Source organism: Prionailurus bengalensis, chromosome C2, assembly GCF_016509475.1.
Source record: "Prionailurus bengalensis isolate Pbe53 chromosome C2, Fcat_Pben_1.1_paternal_pri, whole genome shotgun sequence".
In the NCBI taxonomy this organism is placed as follows: domain Eukaryota; kingdom Metazoa; phylum Chordata; class Mammalia; order Carnivora; family Felidae; genus Prionailurus; species Prionailurus bengalensis.
The window spans coordinates 94639737-94660707 of NC_057350.1; the positions used below are offsets into that span (position 1 = coordinate 94639737).

The window sequence follows — 20971 nt, forward strand, 5'->3', positions numbered from 1 at the left end:
TTCTTTGTCACAGAAATTTATGCCTATCTTTTTCTTTTGATTTTCCATTTTTTCCATCTTGTGCATTAAAATGATTCCAAAATGCTGAAGGAACAGCTGCTCACAACACTGTAACAGAAAGACAGACAAGATGCTTTCCAATGGGCCTGATGGCAGAATGTTCTTTTGGTAGCAGATACCATGTACAGTGTCCATAAATCTAGGCCTGCAAACATTCCCTGAAGGCTTATGAAGTTGGATAAAATTGAAAAATTATACACAAGAGCTTCTGCAAAACATGTAACTCTCAAATGCCTCAAATTCCTCTTGGAAAAAAATAAAAGTAATTTTCCAGGAACAGAACCACCACTAAATAAAGTAGAATTAACATAATCATCACCTATGATTACCACTTGTCTAGGGATGGTTTATTTTCCATTTTGGTTTCTCATTCACCAGCATTAATCAATAGGACTCTGGCCACCATTTTTAAGTAAACACCGTGGAGACTGTAACCTGATTCCATTTTATGCCTCGGTATCTTTATAAAATCCAGTATATATCCTGCCTTAAATAGGTAACTGATCCGCTGCTTCCCAAAAATATCACTTGTGATATGCTGACTGCAAAAACTAACCTATTAATTGGACAAATCATCTGCATTCCTCAGTGTTCACCTTTTTCTCTAAGCCTCTTACTCTTTCTTGACATTGAAAGAGGGGAAAATAAGAACAATGAAAGAGGCACAGCAATAGGTGAAAAACAGAACAGAGATACACAATGTAAGATACTTATGATTATCCATTATACTGGGGGTCTGGAATATTGAGTTAAATTATGAAATGTCTACTATTCAATTGTTTTTGACCAACCCCCTGCCCACCCAGTTTCTTATGGACCTATTCAGTATTATGAATGAACCCTAAAGATCATTCCGGAGCATCACTTTATGTTTCGGGGGTCTCAAAACTTTAGTGGAGCTATGGACAGCAGCCATCTGGACACATGTTCCCTTATCCTCTTATCCGGGCTGGTTACTCATTGGGGAGGAGATTACTGAAGATCAAGATGGACGCAAGGGATGAGCAGAAAGGAAACATAAGGAAAAATGAGGGGACACAGATCACCAACCATGTGGATCATGCTCCTGTAAAGAAGGGCCATGAACTGATAGGTTCTATCTTTCCCTTTTTCTTCGGATGAGCTCAATGAAGTTGAAACCTAGTCTTAAAACAAGTCTTGAACTTTTCTTCTTCAAAAGTAAATGGCGAGAGAACTATGATAAAAATCTAGTACTAAAAACATTCTTCTCCTACTTCCTTTGAAGCAAAACAAAATGAAATACCCCAGCAGTAAATGAACAAATGAATACATAAAAAATTTTGAACTCACAGTATTAGTGATGATAAATATAGCAGGTCACAGAAGGCAGGTATACAGAGTAGGGGAAAGAATTCACAGAATTTTAAATTGCACAGAATAAAGTATAAAGAAGGAGAAAAGGGGGCACCTGGATGGTTCAGTTGGTTAAGCGCTCAACTCTTGGTTTTGGCTCAGGTCCTGATCTGGGCTCCATGCTGACAATGTGGAGCCTGCTTGGGATATTTTCTCTCTCTCTCTCTCTCTCTCTCTCTCTCTCTCTCTCTCTCTCAAAATAAATAAATAAATAAACTTAAAAAAAGGGTAGGAGAAAAAGTAGAATGTGTGAGAATCCTAATTTCCAGGTATAAAACATCCCACAGATTATCAAATTCGGAAAACTAAAGTTCTGAAAGCTTAAGTACAGAGGCTAATGTACAACAGATTTTCTTGAGTATCTCCCATTCCAACTATGGGTAGCATGAACACAGAATGGTAACCAACTGACCTCGAGGTGATTTGGAAGAAACGATGCAGAAAACAGGCATAGATGCACTGCAGAATCAGGTAAATCAGTAGGAAACCTTACTGACCCTACAATCTTTGCTACCTAAAATATAACCTTTCTTCTGTAAAACACTAATACAACAGTTACTTAACAAACAGTAGAGACAGTTTTGCCATCACACATTATCTTCTAGATGACATTGAATCCACTAAATCCAGAGAAATCAATGGAGACTAAGACTTCACGGACAGGGAAACCTTCAAAGAAATGAAAATATAGTTTCAAATTGAAAACTGGCTGCAATCAAATTCGAGCCATCTTTTCACGGATGATACTGTGAATAGTAAATAATATTAATGGTGTCAGTGTGTTTCAAAAAAAAACCCTGATAGCTGAAGAATTAAGGCAGTAATAAACATTTTCCACTTAAGTAACACATGATTTTTAACCAGTTTTCAAGAGATGCTGATATCTTACGGAGTTCCTTAGAGCAAATTCCACCAAAAGATAAATCTTTGTGAAAGACTAAATATTATTTTTTTTAATGTGCTTGGCAAGATACTTAAATAGTTTTCAGGAACTCAGTGAACCAGAGTGTGGCAATTTCTCCATCTCTCTTTGTTTTAAGGATCTTCCTGTTCCATATAATAATCTGTGTCTTTTCAAATAATAGGAAAAAAGAGCTCAGTAAGTTCACTGTGTGAATTAAAGCTAGCAGTAAGAAATGCACTTATGAAAATTAAAACAAAAAAATACTGTTAGCTGACCTAGCTCTTTCCTCTTACTTCCTCATGTTGCTTTCATGGGGTAGTTCTAGTAAGTCTAGAAAGCAAAACTTGGTCATTTAATAGAAATGCCAGCCATACTCCTTTTTATTATATATAAAGGTAAGTAAGAGAGAACTTTTCTATTCAGAGAAACCAACTGCATTTTAAGGTCTCCTCAGTTTGTAACAAGACCTGAAAGTAATCACAGCACCTTCAATTAAAGCAGGCTACTTTTCAGGGCGCCTGGGTGGCTCAGTTGGTTGAGCATCTGACTCTTGCCGTCGGCTCAGCTCATGATCTCATGGTTTGTGAGATTGAGCCCCGCATTGGGCTCTGCACTCAGCATGGAACCTGCTTGGGATTCTCTCTCTCTCTCTCTCTCTCTCTCTCTCTCTCTCTCTCTCTCTCCCTGACCCTTTCCTGCTCTCTCTAAAATAAAATAAAATAAAATAAAATAAAATAATAATAATAGTAAAACTGCAATTAAAAAAAAAGGCAGGCTAGTTTTCACAAAGGCATACTAACCAAGGGTAAAAATAAACTCTTTCCTTGTTAGTTTTTAAGCTAAAATAAAAAAAAAAAAAGGCGGGGGGGGGGATTAAATTTCCAGTTCTTAAGCACATCGAAGCTCTTAAAATATCACTTTAACTACAGATCACTATTCAAAAAGCTGAAACTTGACTATAGTGTACCGCTGACTCCTTTGAAAGCGCTACCTAACATTTCATTTCTAATTTGCTTATCAAATCAATGTACACTGGCAGTAGATGCACTCATCCAGCACAGGAGGAAGCCAGAAATGTTAGGAAAAGTCCAAATAGGAAAAGAGTAAGAGACTTATTCACATGGAAATCTGTTCAAAGTGCAGCCACCACTAACAGGGCTCGAGGACCACAATATGGCAGACAGGCTTGCCCCCTCCACCCACTCCACTGGAAAAGGTTCACATAGTGAGAGGCATGGAGCTGACACAAATGGAACCATGAATTTTCTCGGATTTTATCTGTTTTTTCCAAATTAATTTTATTCCACATTCCACTGAATCTTGTCTACTGTTGTTTGTTCCTTTCACGCTACTCGTTTTCCTACTTTTACCGCTTCCTTTTATTTCCATGTGCCATTCCTCTGAGGCCCTTCTCATTTCTCTCCCGCCTTCTTATTTTCCAGTCTTCCTAAACAAACACAATTCCCTGTTGTGCCTGGAACAAATCATCCCACCACTATCACCTGGACTTTCCTGCCCTTTTCTGAGCACAACACCTACACAGAAAGCCCCCATCTTTCCGACGCAGCTGGAAAGAAGGAGTTACGAGCTGGGGGCGGTGTGTGTGCGTGCATGCGCGCGCGCGTGTGTGTGTGTGCGTGCGTGTGTGCACTGGTGTGGGGGGGGGGGTAGTTTTTCAAAATGCAAATTCAGCACCAGAGGAAAAAAAAGAGGAAATTGTATAATCAATTACAGAGACATTTATACTGTTTATTTTGTAAATCATAAATCATGAGCACTTAGCTAGTCTCACCATTGTTTCCCTTGGACTGGTCCTATTTCTTGCGTTCTCTACTCAATTCTTAATAGGATTTCAAGGTCTTATTAAGCACTAAAAATTGGAACAGGGTAATACAGTCAGTGATACCGTGGAGTGTATGGTTGGGCAAATTAAATTTAAGCTAAAAGCCAAGGCTGGTCATGGCAGAAAAGATGACCTGTCTAGTTAACAACGCATTTGCGATACTGACTACAATTGTCACATTATAATGCACTGATCCTATAAAAGTTGCCAAAATTCCATCACAAATGGTGAGACTATTTCAAATGGAGTATTAATAGAAATGGCTTCTGGCTCCACACACCATGTGATGGGCAGCCTCTGTCATGCCACTCCCCTGCCCCATGACCGTCTTCTCCTGATATTCACAGTTCTGTGCCTTCCACAATGCATCAACCAACAATATATGACCAACAGGATATGAGCGATGGGACACGGACGCGATGGTTATGACTTACGAGGTGTAAGGAAGAAATGTGAAAGATTATGAAATTTAGTGGGTTTTCCTAGTTAGCTTCTCCACTTGGGGTAACTAACTGTCCCACAGCAAGTAATATCAGTGCTGGCAAAATACAGAGAAGTTGTTGTTCACCCAATTCACCTCCAGCTAACCTCTCTCCCTTTTCCCCCCAGCACTAGCAAAGTAATGTAAAGCAGTCAATATGTTGGGCAATTTCAAACACAGAAGCAAGCTTGCCTGTCAGGCTCTCCCCTAAATCTCAGAAGAGAATCCGGTCCAGAGAGGAGGCAGAGGAAAGATGAGGGGAGAGGGATGAAGTTCATTCTTGCTCAGAATTCAGGTAGTTTGTGGGTAGCAACAGTGAGAATTTGGGGGGGGGGGGTACTGCATGCTCCGCAGAATCCTCTCGTGTATCACGTCCTTGGCACTCAACGTTACTCAAGACTGACCCAGAATGCAAGGTGCCTTGGCCCTCGGCACTCAGCGGGGCACGATCCCAGGCTGGGGTTCTGCTAACATGACCCACAGGAGGCAGTTCTCATAAGTAGAAAAATGTCATGGTCTTTCTTCGTCCATGCTCTGTAATACCTGCAAAGCACTTAGTGCCTGAAATTATATTGAGAGCTTGTAACAGCCTATGAATTAAGTGTTATTAATTACCCCTACTTTATACATAAGTGAAGAAGCTGAAGCTTTGAGAGAGGAACTATCTTGCCCAAGGCCACACACCTCACAAGTGGCAGAGCCGGGACTAAACCTAGAACTGCAAGGTCCCAACTAGTAAGTTATTCTGCTTCTGACACATTTGTGATGATGGCCTCTGACCCAGTTAAATTCAGAATTCAACTTCGCTAAATGAGAGAATCACATACAAAAGTTTCAATTCGATAAAACTGAAGGTTACATATGTACCAGAAAAAAAGCATGCCACCACTTATATCTGCTATTTAAAGGGTTCTTTGGAATGCCATGTATTTTACCAACATGCATTCTGATGTCATCTAAACTGCCTCTATGACCTGTTCCCAAGAAAGCAAAAAGACAGTGAAAATAATACAGGTTCACGGAGTTAAGTACTACATATGGTACAAACGAACCAAAATTCTGCCTTCGATTGCCTGGTGAACATTCATTTCAAAAGAAAACTCCAAGAATGTTTTCACGTGTTATTTGTCTTTTTATATGTAAATGAAAAATGTGAAGCTTCAAGTATGATTTAATGGGTTAAGACTTCTTAAAGTGGGGGCGCGCCTGGGTGGCTCAGTAGATTAAGCGTCAGATTTCAGCTCAGGTCATGATCTCGCAGTTCGTGGGTTTGAGCCCCACATCGGGCTCTGTGCCGACAGCTCGGCGCCTGGAGCCTGCTTTGGATTCTGTGTCTCCCTCTCTTTCTGCCCCTCCCCCGCTCATACTCTGTGTCTCTCTCAAAAATAAACATTAAAAAATACTTTATAAAAGACTTATTAAACATGACATGACAAAAATATCTCATCCTGTCTATTCAAAGAATCATGTAGTTAACATCTTGAAAACATTCCAGATTGCAAGAACAATACAGGGGGGTGGAAGTGGGCAAAAGGCAAAAAGAAAGTGATAGGACTTGATAAAGACGCCTACATACTCTACTCATGAGCCACAATTTGGGCCACCCTCGTTTCCTCTTTGATGAGCCACACATGTGCCTTTGCACCAGTCAGGTAAGTCAACACCTCTTTAAGGAAAAAAAAAAAAAATCAGCAGACTGGAATCTTAACAGAAGGAAGAGTTATTCATTGTTTGATTTCTCCAGCTCTGGCCTTCAGAAGATAATGCCCAGGTCAGAAAGCACATGTCAACAAGCAACACATTCCTTCTGAAAACTTTGCCTTATATCCCCGGGCTTGTCTCCTTTTCCCACCCCACACGTAGGCGGTTGTTGTAGGAAGTCTGCTCAGACCTCAACCAGCATCACTCAGAGGCCTCGAAAACCCAGAGAATGGATCTGGCAGCCCACGTTTAAAGTGGAAAACAGGGTGTTAACTGCCCAGTTTCCTGCTAGAAAGAATGTCTCTTGCATTTTGAGCCAGGGGTCCACATATCATCCTTCAAAAAAAAAAAAAAGTTATTTGGGCTTGTTTGGACTATTTTCACTTTCAGACTGTACTTGGCAGAAAGATGGGTGAATTCCACTGACCTGAGCTCACTTTTAATTTTTTTCATGTTTTCTTGGTATTTTTGCCATGCTTAGGATTTGTCCACAGCTGCAGACAAGTGAAAACACACAGGATTTATCTGCAGCTACAGACTTGAGAGATGAAGCAGTGATGGAAATCCATCTAGAAACTGTCCATTTTCAAGTGCAGTGAGGAAAGTGCATACTGAATGAAGGCGAAAAGAAAAACCCTACTGCCCCTCTACAACCAAACTGTCTTCCAAAACACCTTGTCTGAACATGCCTGAGAGGACATGTGCTCAGGAGATAGAAAAGGTTGCAAGTGAAAGAAGACAGCAGCCACTTGTGAAATGAGCAAGCCCCACGAAATATCTTAAACAGAAAAGCACCCGTGTTATCTTTTATAGGGAGCCAAGACCAAAAGAGATTCCAGAAGAAAAAAAATCTGCCTTGACTCCCAACATTCCAGACCTTATTAACATTGGGTTCCTCCTCCCAAACAAAGAGGACCACTGTCACCCTGCACAGGTGGATGCAGGCACCCCCTCCTGGAGCCCATGCCATCCAGCAAGAGGATAAACCCCAAGGACTCCCAAACTCACAGTCTCAGAGGTAGAGGAAAACACCATCCTGAATTTACTACTGTAATTCTTATCTGCAGAATGAATAAGCTTTCAGTCTAAGTTTGGGTAAATAGATACTGAGGTCAGATCCTGGTTTCTGAGCAGTGATAGCAAAATATAAAAAGAGAAAAAAATGTCAGGGAGGACCAACTGAGAAGGAATTAGAATACAAAAACCTGGTAATGAGGAACACTGCTGGGGTCAGAAGGCAATCTGTGATGTCTGAAGGACAAAAGCACAAGAATAATGCTTCTGTCACCAGCTCCTAGAGTTAAAACAAAAAAATTATGACTCCATGTGGTGGAATTTCGTCTAAAGTATAACTGAAGCTTTGGATCGTCAACAATTCAAAGGCCAAAGGTCAAATGCCAAAAGTATGCCGTATCCTCATTTTCTTCTATATTTGGAATTCTTACCATTTTGTCCCGATTTTTTCCCACACAGCCCTGAAAGTTCTACAGGTCTCCACATCGGCTACTACCTGTATGTTAGCAACACAAATGGAACTCTACCAACACCGGTATATGTCTATAGGTATACAGGTATACTACAAAAGGAATATGCTTCAACTTAAATCAAGTATTTTAACTAATGCCTCCCAGATTCCCCCTCATTTTAAAATCTCACTTAAAAATTGCTTGGCACTGAAAGGGCTGGTGGCTCTCAAATGTTACTGTGCCTAATCACCACCTGGAGAGTCTACGGAAACACAGATTGCTGTGTCCCGCCTCCACGGACTGTTGGTTAGGTGTGGGGCAGGCCATGAGGGTACTTATCTCACAAGTTCCTCCATGGTGGTGAAGCCACGGGTCTGAGACCAAGCAGCCAGGGTCTAGGTGAGGGATTAACCTCGGGGAAAGCCTTGTGGATGCTAACAAGTACCCAGGTCTCCCACTCCAGCTGTAGCAACACCAACTCTATCTGCTTTCAGGATATGTGTGGGTGCATGTGCACACGTGCACATGAACACATATGATAGAGGTATGGGAATAAGGATTTGTATTTAATTGGGGATCTACACAAGACTGTTTGAAAACGGAAGATCTACTCATGGATAAATTTTGAAAATCACCGACCTTAATTCACTTGTTCATTTTACTAAAGGAAATCTGAGGCAGGGTGAAATGACTTGTTGTGTATCATATGGCCCAAAACATATACTGTATTACTATATCTTACAATTCCATATGGTTTTAAAATGTTCAAGTAATGAGTGAGAAAGAAATCTCACTCCTGCAGTAGACTTAGGGATGAGGTAAAGGTCAGCAGTATCAACTGCATGCATGACATACTTCCAAACACAGAGTAGAGACTGTGACTTAGCATGTTTGATGTACTCTCTCTCCCTCTACTTGAACCACCCCAGACGCAGACACGCAGGCAGACACACACACACACACACACACACACACACACACACATATACACACAGACTCCCCATAACTAAAGGGATTGCTTAGGTCTTTTTCATATTATTGGACAGTGGATCCTCCCCAAAGTTTTTATTTTCCACTCTGGATTCAAACAATCTTTTCCAAAACAACACCAACAAATAACCTTTTCCTCCCTTCAGAGGATACAGGACAGTAGGACTCTAACCCTGATTAAAACTTGGAGGATTTCAGTTTCAAACCTGTAACCACGGGGTAACTTCCTTAATGTCATATGCTTTGGTTCTTATTGAGAATAAAAGGGAAGGAATGAAACTTCCTTCCCACTCAGTGACGCACATCAGTAAGTTCCTTAGTCTCTGTGAAGAAAGACAAGAGGACAACTTTAACTGGGTCTTGGCTACAGAACAGGCTCAAGGCCCATCAATTGGGCAATGTTCTGAATATGAGGACAAATTTTTCCGTGTCGTATGATTCAGCAATTCCACTTTGGGGTATTTATCCAAAGAAAACAAAAACACTGATTTGAAAAGATATAAATGCAGTCCTGTGTTCAATGCAGCATTATTTACAGTAGCTAGGGTATGGATGCAACCTAAGTTGCAAGTGCACACACATACACACATACACACACACACACACACTGGAATATTACTCAGCCATAAAAACGAATGAAATCTTGCCATTTGCAACAACATGAATGTCCCTAGAAGGTACTATGTTAACTGAAATTATGTCAAAGAAAGACACCTACTGTATATGATTTTACTTAAATGTGGAATCTAAAAAACAAAAACAAAACTAATGAACAAATAAAACCAAACCCATAGATACAGAGAATAGACTGGTGGCTGCCAAAGAAGAAGGTGATCAGTGAAATAGGTGACGGGGATCAAGACGTACAAACTTCCAGCTATTAAGCAAGTAAGTTGCAGGGAGATAATGTACAGCATGGTGACTACAGTCAAGAACACCGTATTGCAAATGTGAAAGCTGCTAAGAAAGTGAATCTGACAAGTTCTCATCAGAAGAAAACTTTTTTGTAACTTTGCGTGGTGACAGACAGTAACTAGACTTACTGTCGTGATCACTTAGCAAAGTATACAAATGTCTAGAAGTATAGGGTTGAGCTTTTGAAAGTGTAAGATGGTTTGAGCAGGAGGAAGACACTTCTGGCTTACAGGGCAAGGAGTTGAGGGAAAGGGCCTGAAGGGAAGGAGGAAGGCCATTGGATAGGAGGGGATGTCCTGGATGCAAGGTGATCCTCAGATCACAGGCGGGAGACAGTCACAAATATCCAAGTAACAAGGGCGACCGTTATACTGAGGGGTTAAGAACTGAACTAGGCTACTTTTAGTATTTAATAAAGAAAATTAAAATACCTATTTTACAGATGAGGATAACAGAGATTCTGGGAATACTGAAAGCAAGTAGTTAGCAAGCAACAAAGCTGGATCGATTCTAAGCCAAATACGTCTGATAACAAAGTCCCAACCGTTCTATGCCAACACACCATGAACTCTACGGTAGTACCAAAAAACAGAAAGCCTACATTTCTCTGAGGGTATCATTGGGACCTTGCCCTGCCTACACTATTTTCCCAAAGGTACGTGTAAATGAAAGGAGGGGTTGGTTGCACGGCTGTATCCCTGAGGAGCACAGCGATTCTTCCTAGGAAGAAAAAATGGTGCAACAGCTCCATGTGCTCAAACAGAAGGCCTGTTCCAGAAAACCAATTAAGAATACAGCATTCGTTCCACAAATATTTGCTGTGTAACCACTATGTGCCAGACATAGTTCCAGGAGGTGAGAATGGGGAATCAAACAAAGTTCCCACCTCCTATTGTGTACAACTTAGCGAATCACACCTACTGTAACCATCCTTAATATTAGGACAGTATTTCTTCATCTTGGCTGACATCATTCCCAGTGGAGGATTGACGAAAAAACAAACAAACAAGCAAAAATGAATCCAGATCAGGCAAAGATATTCTGCTTTGGTAGGTCTGAAAATGAGGTTTAGGGATCTGTTTCGGGTTTGATTTTTTGGTTTTGGATCCAGAATGTTAGTTTATTTCATTCTGTCTACTATATTTTATTCAATTCTATTTTTGTTTGCACACTGCTTCATCTGCTTATTCTTTAAATTTTGTTTTAATGTTTGTTTACCTTTGAGAAAGAGACAGAACACGAGTGGGGGAAGGGCAGAGAGACAGGGAGACAGAGAACCTGAAGCAGGCTCCAGGCTCAAAGCTGTCAGCACAGAGCCCAATGTGGGGCTCAAACTCAGACTGGAGATCATGACCTGAGCCAAAGATAGGCACTCAACCAACCAAGCCACCCAGGCTCCCCTGCTTATTCTTAGTATTTTATTTTTAAACAATATCTGATTCATTTGGAGATGTTTTTCTTTTAAAGTATGTAAAACTGGAAGTTTGCATCTCCTGATTCTCTTCACCAATTTTGCCCATCCCCCAGCCACCTCCCCTCTGGCAACCACCACTTTGTTCTATTTAACAGTCTGTTTTTTGCCTGCTTTTTAGATTCCACATGTAAGTGAAATCATATGGTATTTGTCCTTCTCTGACTTATTTCACTCAGCATCATACCCTCTTTAGATCTCTCCATGTTGTTGCAAATGGCAGGATCTCATTCATTTTTTATGGCTGAATAATATTTAAGCACGTGTGTGTGTGTGTGTGTGTGTGTGTGTGTGTATAACCATGATATATATGTGTCACTGGACACATGGGTTGCTTCTGTATCTTGGTTCATGTAAACAATGCTGCAATAAATATAGGGGTACATATATCTTTTTGAATTAGTGTTTTTCTCTGGGTATGTAACCTGTAGTGAAATCACTGGGTCATATGGTAGTTATATTTTTAATTTTTTGAGGAACTTCCATACTGGTTTCCACAGTGGTTGCACCAATTTACATTCCCACAAACCATGCATGAGGGCTTCTTTTTCTTCATAACCTCATCAACACTTGTTATTTCATGTCTTTTTGATACTAGCCATTCTGACTGTTGCAAGGTGACATTGATGGTTTTGATTTGTATTTCCATGATGATTAGTAATAGTGATCATCTTTTCAAGTGCCTATTGGCCATCTGTATGTCTTCTCTGGAAAAATGTCCATTTCAATCCTCTCTTATTTTGCATTGTATTGTTTTTCTGTTTGTTGAGTTGCACACATCCTTCACATATTTTGTATATTAACCTTTTATCAGATATATCATTTGCAAATATCTTCTCCTACTCAATAAATTGACTTTTCATTATTTTGTTTGCAAAACCTTTTTATTGTGGTGTAGTTCCAATAGTTTATTTTTGTTTCGGTTTCTCTTGCCTCAGGAGACGTGTCCATAAATACGCTGCTAAGGTCCAAGTCCAACAGATTATCGTCTAGGTCGTCTCTTAAGAGTGTTAATGGTTTCAGAACTCCCGTTTAGGTCTTTAAACCATTTTGAATTTATCTTTGTGTATGGTGTAAGAAAATGGTCCAGCTTCATTCTTTTGCATATACCTGTCCAGTTTTCCCAACTCCATTTGTAAAAAAGACTGTCTTTTCCTCATTGTATACTCTTGCCTTATTTGTTGTAGATTAATTGACCATATAATCATGGGTTTATTTCTGCATTCTCTATCCTGTTGCAGTGATCTATGTGTCTATTTTTCTGCCAGTACCAGCCTCTTTTGATTACTACAGCATTGTAGTATATCTTGAAATAGGGGATTGTGATATCTTCAGTTTTGCTCCTTTGCAAGATTGTTCTGGCCATTTGAGGTCTTTTGCAGTTCCATATAGATGTTAGGATCATTGGTTCCAGTTCTTTGAAAAATGTTATTGGTATTTTGATAGGGACTGCATTGAACTTGTAGATTGCTCTGGATACTATGGACACTTTTACAATATTAATCCTTCCAGTCTATGAACAGGGAATATCTTTCCATTTGTTTGTGTCTTCTTCAATTCCTTTCCTCAATGTCTTGGTTTTTGGAATCCAGATGTTTTACCTCCTTGGAGTATGGTCATCAGATTGGCATGTTTCATTCAAGGTGGCTTTATGTCTTTTCATACTTTAACAGTTCATTTCTGTTTAGTGTTGGGTTTCCATTGTCTGCATGTGCCACAGTTCATTTACTTACTGGAGGACATCTTGGTTGCTTCTAAGTTTTGGCAATTATGAACACAGCGGGTATAAATACTTGTGTGTATGTTTTTGTCGGGACATAAATTTCCAATTCATTTGGGAAAACGAATACTTAGTTTTTAAATTCAATACATAAACCCCTCAGATCCTTACTGAAATGAAGTAGAACACATAATACCCCATCTGATTCTTTATTTCATGACTCAACCATGTGGAGAGTTGTAGTTTGAGTGGTTTTGAGGAGGTAAATAATGTGATGGGAAAAGGAGAAATAGACTAAGTTCAGACTAAAGCTGAGATAAAATTTTTTTCCAATTTTTCATCGCAACACACACCCTCCCAGAAGTCCACAGCGAAAGTGATCTCACTGTTAGCATCGCAATAAAACTTATAATAATAATAATGTTTTCTACATGACAGCAAAGAGCTTAAGGTGCTCAAAACAATTATATTCTCATTCATTACACAGAAGACCAAAATGCTTGTAAACATATGGATATTAGCAAACATTTCCATATAGATTTCAGTGCAAATCCATAGCCTCTCTTCCAGCTAGGAGTATGTTAAAATATAGAGGAGCTTACACTTTTAGACAAATGATATGAAATAACTGCACATAGAAGGAAGATACTTATTTTTGCCATAGTTGATCCATAATTACATTAGTTTTATTTCCTAACTTCAACCCTGACGCATCTTATTTTCCTTCCTTTATCTCTTTGCCCCTTAGATCTTTACTCAAATTTATTCTATCTGACTCTGTTATATATATCTATGTCACCTGTCTTAAATCTCTTTCGGTGTAAGGCAGGGCAAAACTTATTAGAGAATGAATCATGTAATCAAGGAAGTTCAAACCTCCTTACGCTCTCTGAAGACTGCTTATACATTCTTCTTCTCTTTTTTATAAACTAAAACTCTCCTTAGAAAAACTTATTTCTAATTTTTTGTTTGAATTCCCTTATATGCCCCTGGTTAAAAATTCTAACATTGATTGTAATCTAATTTCAAACTTAGAAATTGTAGTATCAGTTGACTAAAAATTACTTTATATGGCAGAAATAGGACTATACCTAAAAAGCTATTTAAAGGCCTCTTGAACTTTGGGTTTCTTTTATATACTTGCTTACACTTTAATGACTAAGAATAACACATGATAACTACATGAAACTTGGAAAATATAGAAAAGAATAAAAGATAAAATTAGAAGAATAACACTTTACTCAGAGAAATTATTATTCACTTTTTACTATACCTTACTATTCCTCTTTTTAATGCTATAATTCACTCATAAATAAAACGGGGGGAAACGCTGATGCCAACGTCTGGTCCGACCTACGTGTCCTTGGCCCCAAAAGAGTCCAGCCTTCCGTACACAATCAAACATACTCAACTTCTGTCTTTTTCATTCACAAACACATTCTCACACACACCTAGATAAGGTCTGGTAAAAGGAAGGAGTATATTTAATGAGTGCTATAATCACTTCTGATCTTGTCTTTTATAGCTGCTCATGCCTTCACATATTTATATTTGTTAATTCACCTGGCTTTTTCAAAACAACACCTTACCATGCTTCAGTTAAGTCAGCCTTCTCTACGTGACTGTATACAGAGCCTGTTTTTAACTCCTTTGGCATCAAAATAGGTTGTTTCTAAATCTTGGCTAAAAACTTCATTTAAAGCACATATACATTCCTCCCCAAATTAATTGATCTACAGCCACAAGACTAATCTACAAAAACAAAACCACACACACACACACACACACACACACACACACACACACACACACATGTCCTTTTGAGCAGATGTCTCCTATGTAGCAACCTTGTTTCTTCCACCTCATTCTTGGGATAGGAGTACTTTATTCAGGATGCAAAGGTGGCATTAAACAAGAAATGAGGCCTGAAACCAAGAAATAGATTACTGTTCCGCAATGATAAATTTCACTACAGAGACAAGGAATGACGTCTGGTTCTATAAAGTATTATACTGTTCAGATTTAAACCAGCCCTCAACTTCTTAGAAAGACTGTTTTCCTATGGATCTCCTCCCCGCCTGTCTCCTTGCAGTGAAGCAAGTTCAGATACTTGTTACTGAGATTACGTAGAACGTCACATGGCACCTGTGACCAACACGTATTTCTGCCGTAAAGTAGTAATAAAAGAGAGGATCCAATATTCTGCTGATCAGAGAAGGTCTAACCAGTCATTCCTAGTAGGAAGACCAACCACCGTGAAATGACATTGTTATGTAAAAGACGTTTCTTTTAGGATGTCCAGGTGTCCGTGGTTTTACGCTTTATGGCAAACATCTTTGCACGTTACCTTGCAAATCTGCATCGTTCGACTTTGGACTGCTTCTTGCTCGCCGCTCTGTCTTCTTGATTCCTGGCCCACCACCACTGCCGCCTCCACTGCCTCCACCACCCCCGGCGCTGTGGCCCTTCCCGTAGCCGTTGTACACAGTTGTGCAGTTGCTTTTGTAGATAGAAGAAGGAGGACTGTTGAGGCGGTTCTGGCGGTCAATCTGGCGGTCTTTCAGTTTTTTGTGTGGAGGCTTGCTGTACTGGTCTTCCCGGGTGATGTAGCTTGACATTCCATAGAGTGGTATAATTTCTGAAATGGAGGGTTATGACAAATGCACGCTCAGTCTACAGTTTCGATAATAAATTCTAACAGGTCAAATAACCTGAGTCCTGAATGATGAAGTTTAAAATATTACCATAGTAAATACCTTTAAAATTATATATGTACAAATAAAATACATGCTTAAAATATTCCCAATTTGGGGCACTTGGGTGGCTCAGACACATCTGACTCTTGCTTTCGGCTCAGGTCATGAGCTCAAAGTTCTTGAGTTTGAGCCCTGTGTCGTGCTCTGCAATGACAGTGCACAGCCTGATTGGGATTCTCTCCCTCTCCCCACCTCCCTCTCCCCTCTTTCTCTCTCTCAAAAATGCATAAATAAAAGAATGAAGTAAAATAAAAATAAAATATTCCCACTCATTTCTGACCAATCAAGGAATAATCATTAAAAACCGTACAGTGTGTTAATGAATGTTCCAGAAATTATGGAAAATGCTGAAGAAGACAAGGTTGCTGTTCATAAAGAGTTCATAATCTAGCTGAATTTATAAAAAATTTCATTCTGTTTCGTCAAAATCACTGTCAAAATGTTTTTAGTTGCAGCATACCAAAAAAAAAAAGTCAGAAAAAAATCCCAAATACCCCCATAAACATGTCCTTAGAATCAAGACACTTAAAAATATACTCATCATTATAGACAAAATAGCATTTCTACTTGAAAGAGTATAACAACCAGAATCTAAAGAGTTATTTGTGGCATCTAAAAGAGCCAACATTTGGGGCACCTGGGTGGCTCAGTCAGTCAAGCGTCCAACTTTCAGCTCAGATCATGATCTCACGTTTTATGAGTTTGAGCCCCCGAGTCAGGCTCTGTGCTGACAGCTCGAAGCCTGGAGCCTTCTTCAGATTCTGTGTCTCCCTCTCTCTCTGCTCCTCCCCTGCTCATGCTCTGTCTCTTTCTCAAAAAATAATAAACGTTCAAAAAACCATTTTTTTTAATACATAAAAAATAAAAGAGCCAACATTTGACTAAAACTTACTAACACGATGAGATGAAAAATTTCCACTAAAAATACTCAGAGCTCAAAGAATCAGGGGAAACGTTTAAGGAGAAATAGTAGTGGTAAATACAGGCCATCTCTGCAGCCTGGTGCCACACATAGTAAGCTGTGGTCTCAAACTTCTATTCTGGAGTAATCAAGAGGCAAAACAAACTGAGTAGAAAATGTCACCTGGCTTCACTATGTGTATTTTTGTAGGTGGCTCAAAAAAAGAATGGGAGTCTACAAAATAATTTCATGATCTTAGGAGAAAACATTTTAAGTAAAAAATGTTAAATCAATTAAAAATTAAGTTTAGGCCATCAATAAAAATGACAATATATACCACAGAGATTGGTTCCTTAAATGTTTACAATAGAAAAGGGCCCCATAGCCACAGAATGACCAAATAAATTAGCATCCAAACTGAATACTTCTGAGAGTGGAAAGGTAGCATTTCTTTTCTTTTTTATTTTTTTTTTAAGTTTTATTTATTCTGAGAGAAAAAGAGAGTGTACGCATGCATGCGCAGGGGAGGGACAGAGAGACAAGGAGAAAGAATCCCAGAGATTGAACTCACAAACTGTGTGATCATGACCTGAGCTGAAACCAAGAGTCAGATACCCAAGGGGCTGAGCCACCCAGGCGCCCCTGGCATTCCTAATCATGTCTCCGTACAAGAGACTGAAACCAGGACTATCCTAAGCATACCAGGAATGTACCGTCACCCTATATAACACCCAACCGATGTTTCGAGTGTTCAATGGCAAGGCTTCGCTCTTCATTTTTTTTCTGTTCCCATAGCTTAAGAAAGATCTTTAAAAAGCAAATCTTTGCAAGATAATTAATTTGCACTAGAGAATGTGAAAAAAAAAAAAAAAAACAAATAGAACCCTATGCCCAAATAAATTATACCCAACTATACAAAAAGGATGGTAAATGTTTTTTAACTATCACAATGCATCACACTTGAGATTTAAGATATTAACCATGGACACTAACAAAACAATCTTTTAAAGCACGTTGAAGACTTTACCCTATGGTTTAGGAAATTAAATGTTTTAAGTTGCTTTTAGATATGCACATTGAAAAGGAAGGTAAGGGAATATATAAATGGCTTTATATCTATAAAGCAAAGGGATTTTGTTTTTTGCTTTCTTTAATATGAAATCAATGAGGCACTTGCATTTGTATGTTATCATTATAGGTTATTATAATGAAATTAAACCAAAATACCCTATGAAGTGAAGACACAATTTAAGTTAATTTCATTTTGAGAGACAGAGAGAGAGAGAGAGACAGAGAGACAGAACCCGAAGCAGGCTCCAGGATCCCAGCTGTCAACACAGAGCCAGCCTGACGAGTGACTCAAACTCATGACCTAAGCAGGAGTCAGACACTCAACCAACTGAGCCACCTAGGCGCCACCCCCTCTTTTTTTTCCTGAAGCCTAGACACAATTTTTTTTCTTAATTCTAATGAGCATTTAAATCAAACTATTATCTAAAATTCCAGAGGACATCATTTACAAAATAGGAACTTTGTGGCTTCCTAGTAACACACTGCTGACACAAGGCAGGGCACACAACTCTTCACCAAGCGATCAGTCACCAAGGCTCCTGGTCGTTAAGCTCAGAGCAAATCAGAAAACTCTGACAATGCTCAAATACTTAATGTACATTGTGTCAAAGCACTGAATACTTTTTGTGTTTTTTTTAAATGACAATTCACTTAATTTGGGGGGATTTTATCCAAATGTTTTCATGGCAACTCCTCACTAGTCTGATGTTTTGGGGTGTGATGTCCGTGGGCAGGATACAAAGCTACAGATGCTATCACTTCTCCACACCCCACTTACGATAGCACTTGATTCCTGCGATTTATACTAAATTTCTTTCTACTAAAACAAACAAAAACCCTAAAACAACAACAAAATGCAATCCTATCCCTAAGTTAGAGGACAGTCTGCTTTTTATTAATAAAATTTTTTTCATTGATATATACATATATAATTGATGAGAGAAAGTCAGGGGATAACTTACTCTAAAACTCAATAGCATAACAGCAATTCTCATATTTGAACCAATGTAAAAATATGTTTGAAGGAATAAAAGGCTTCAATTCCCAGAGGAAAATCACTTTGCAAAGTCTTAGACATTTAAGTCTGATTTTTACCCTCACTTACCTGGTTTCTTAGTATCCACTTTGATAGAAAAAGGCTTTAGACTAAACCAACACCAATGCCAAAACTACAAAGACATAATGTGTGAGACTCCCCCATTTCAAGGTGACTATCTGGCTAACAACCAGTGAAAGTGTGGCCACGCAAATGGTTACTCTTCACGTAAAAACAGGCTGCAGGAGGACCACACGGAGGAGATTCTGAGTTCTACCAAGATTGCAACCTGGAGCATCCAGGAATCAGAAAGATTACTGAGACCTCAGAGTCTTCTATCGTTGGAAATTGGGCACAAAACACTTAACTTCTCTTCTACTTCTAGACCATTTCTACTTCTAGAAATAATGCAGTTCCACCTAAGGGCACTGTCACTTAAAAATATGTAAACGGAACACAGGAACATACGACAGATCACTTATTTCTTACTAAACTAAGATGTGGCTACCCCACTCCCTGCTTTTTGTGGGGTGGGTGAATGGGGGCAGAATTTTGGAAAATACAAAGAGCTGTCCCCCACAAAGTAACCTTTTTAAGACACGCTTCGGGACAAAGGGAGCTAGGAGTTTCCCATGAGCTTTCTACAGCAGGTGGATCCTCTCCTACTGTGCTCCTTCCAGAAGAAACAAAGGGCTGGCTCTCTGGTTCTCCTAAGCTACTTCTGTGTTGTAACCAGTTTCAACAGCTCCCGATGCCAGCAGCAATCTACTCACCTTGCTCGCCGTATATTGTAGGGGGAATATGATGCTGAGGGAAAAACTGAGGCGGCATATCTCCAGGTCCAGTAACAGGTGGGTAGTAAGCCGTGTGTGAGTTATGAATAAAATGGGGGTGGTGAGTCAGGTAGGGGGGTAGGTGATGGGTTGGAGACATGGCCGAGGGGTAGCTTGGGGGGTAACACTCAGGAGACTGGGGTGTGACCACCACCCGGCGGACTCCAGTATTGTCTTCAATCACCTAGAGAAAACAGCAGAAAGAAAGAGTTTCGTGTGTATTATCAGCAAACATCCTGTGAATATATACAGTATTTAATTATTTGCCTTAATTTAATTTTCTCTCCTCATGAGGGAAAAAAAAAATTAGTGCATGTTGAATTCTGCTTCTCTAATTCAACCAGCTAAATGAGTTTTAGAAACAGTAACATTTGACAATGAAAATGTATGAAAGTAAACTTTTCATCAACCACGTGATTCTGATTACACAAAACTCTTCGGAGAGATCAACAGCTTGATCATAAATCCTGTTGGTCTCATAACATTTTCCAAGAAGACACGAAGACTTCTGAAGACTTCACCGAAGACAATGAATTTAATTTGTGATTAAGTTGATGTGAGGAATGACTTTGAATGTAACTAATGGCTCAGTGGTTTTCCAGAAAGAAGAGATTTCTGAGTAACAAATGTGCTTCACAGGGCACAGCTTTCCAGATTGGCCTGATGGCACTGGACTCATTACGGCTTTAGCATGACCATTCCATTTGTACAAGGGCAGAACATTAACTTCAGAGGCCCTAAGAGTGCCAAAGTTTCATTTAGTCTGGGACACCAAGGACACTGATGAAATGGGGGGATTCTAAACAGTAAAAAACCTGAACAGTACCAAAATCAAGATGGACACCTGTGCTCCCAAGACATCCTGACAACGTAATGGGTGTGGTGAAGGCAGATACTATGACGGGGACCTGCCATGAGCAGAGTGAGCCCATCAACACTCTGTCCATACTTTCTCCAAAGCCTTCTAAGTTCCCCCAAGGCAGGCGGCTAAGGCTGTTCAATGATAATGTTAACTGCCTGTTTGGCCAACTCCATGCTACCTGCTTTAAAATGTTTAAAAGGAAACACTTTTGTTGAGATGCAAGCTAAGAAATAACCCAACAGATACTATAATCAAGCGGGAAAGCTGAGGAGTACAGAGAAAAGCACAGGGAAAGGCAGGATCAGGGGGGCTTCGGGGACCTGAAAGAATTAGTACTATTGCGACAGCAGACAGAAAGACCCTTGGGTCAGGGCCATGCAAGGAAGGGGACTTTCAGGGCCAAAGAGACTAGCTGCTCTAATCAAGTATTTAAGACAATCAGGCACACACTGGTAGGATGTTTGCTAAATACATACATACATACATACATACACTGAAAATTACACTTGTATTTTGGAATGGATTTCTCATTATACCTCAGGAGGCTGATTACAGGCCAAAATAAAATGACTTAAATCATGTCTAAA

The 20971-nt window shown here is 39.5% G+C and overlaps 1 protein-coding gene across 6 annotated transcripts in view; it reads right to left on the reverse strand.

Moving 5' to 3' along the window:
* The window catches only part of FNDC3B (fibronectin type III domain containing 3B), a 363538-nt gene that overhangs the window by 132965 nt on the left and 209602 nt on the right, over positions 1-20971 (reverse strand). For all 6 annotated transcript variants that reach the window (XM_043594896.1, XM_043594895.1, XM_043594893.1 and 3 more), the window contains 2 exons: positions 19463-19706; positions 15273-15563 (listed from right to left, as the gene is read on the reverse strand). In XM_043594896.1, the coding sequence (XP_043450831.1) occupies positions 15273-15563; positions 19463-19706 (535 nt within the window). The remainder of the gene's footprint in view (positions 1-15272; positions 15564-19462; positions 19707-20971) is intronic.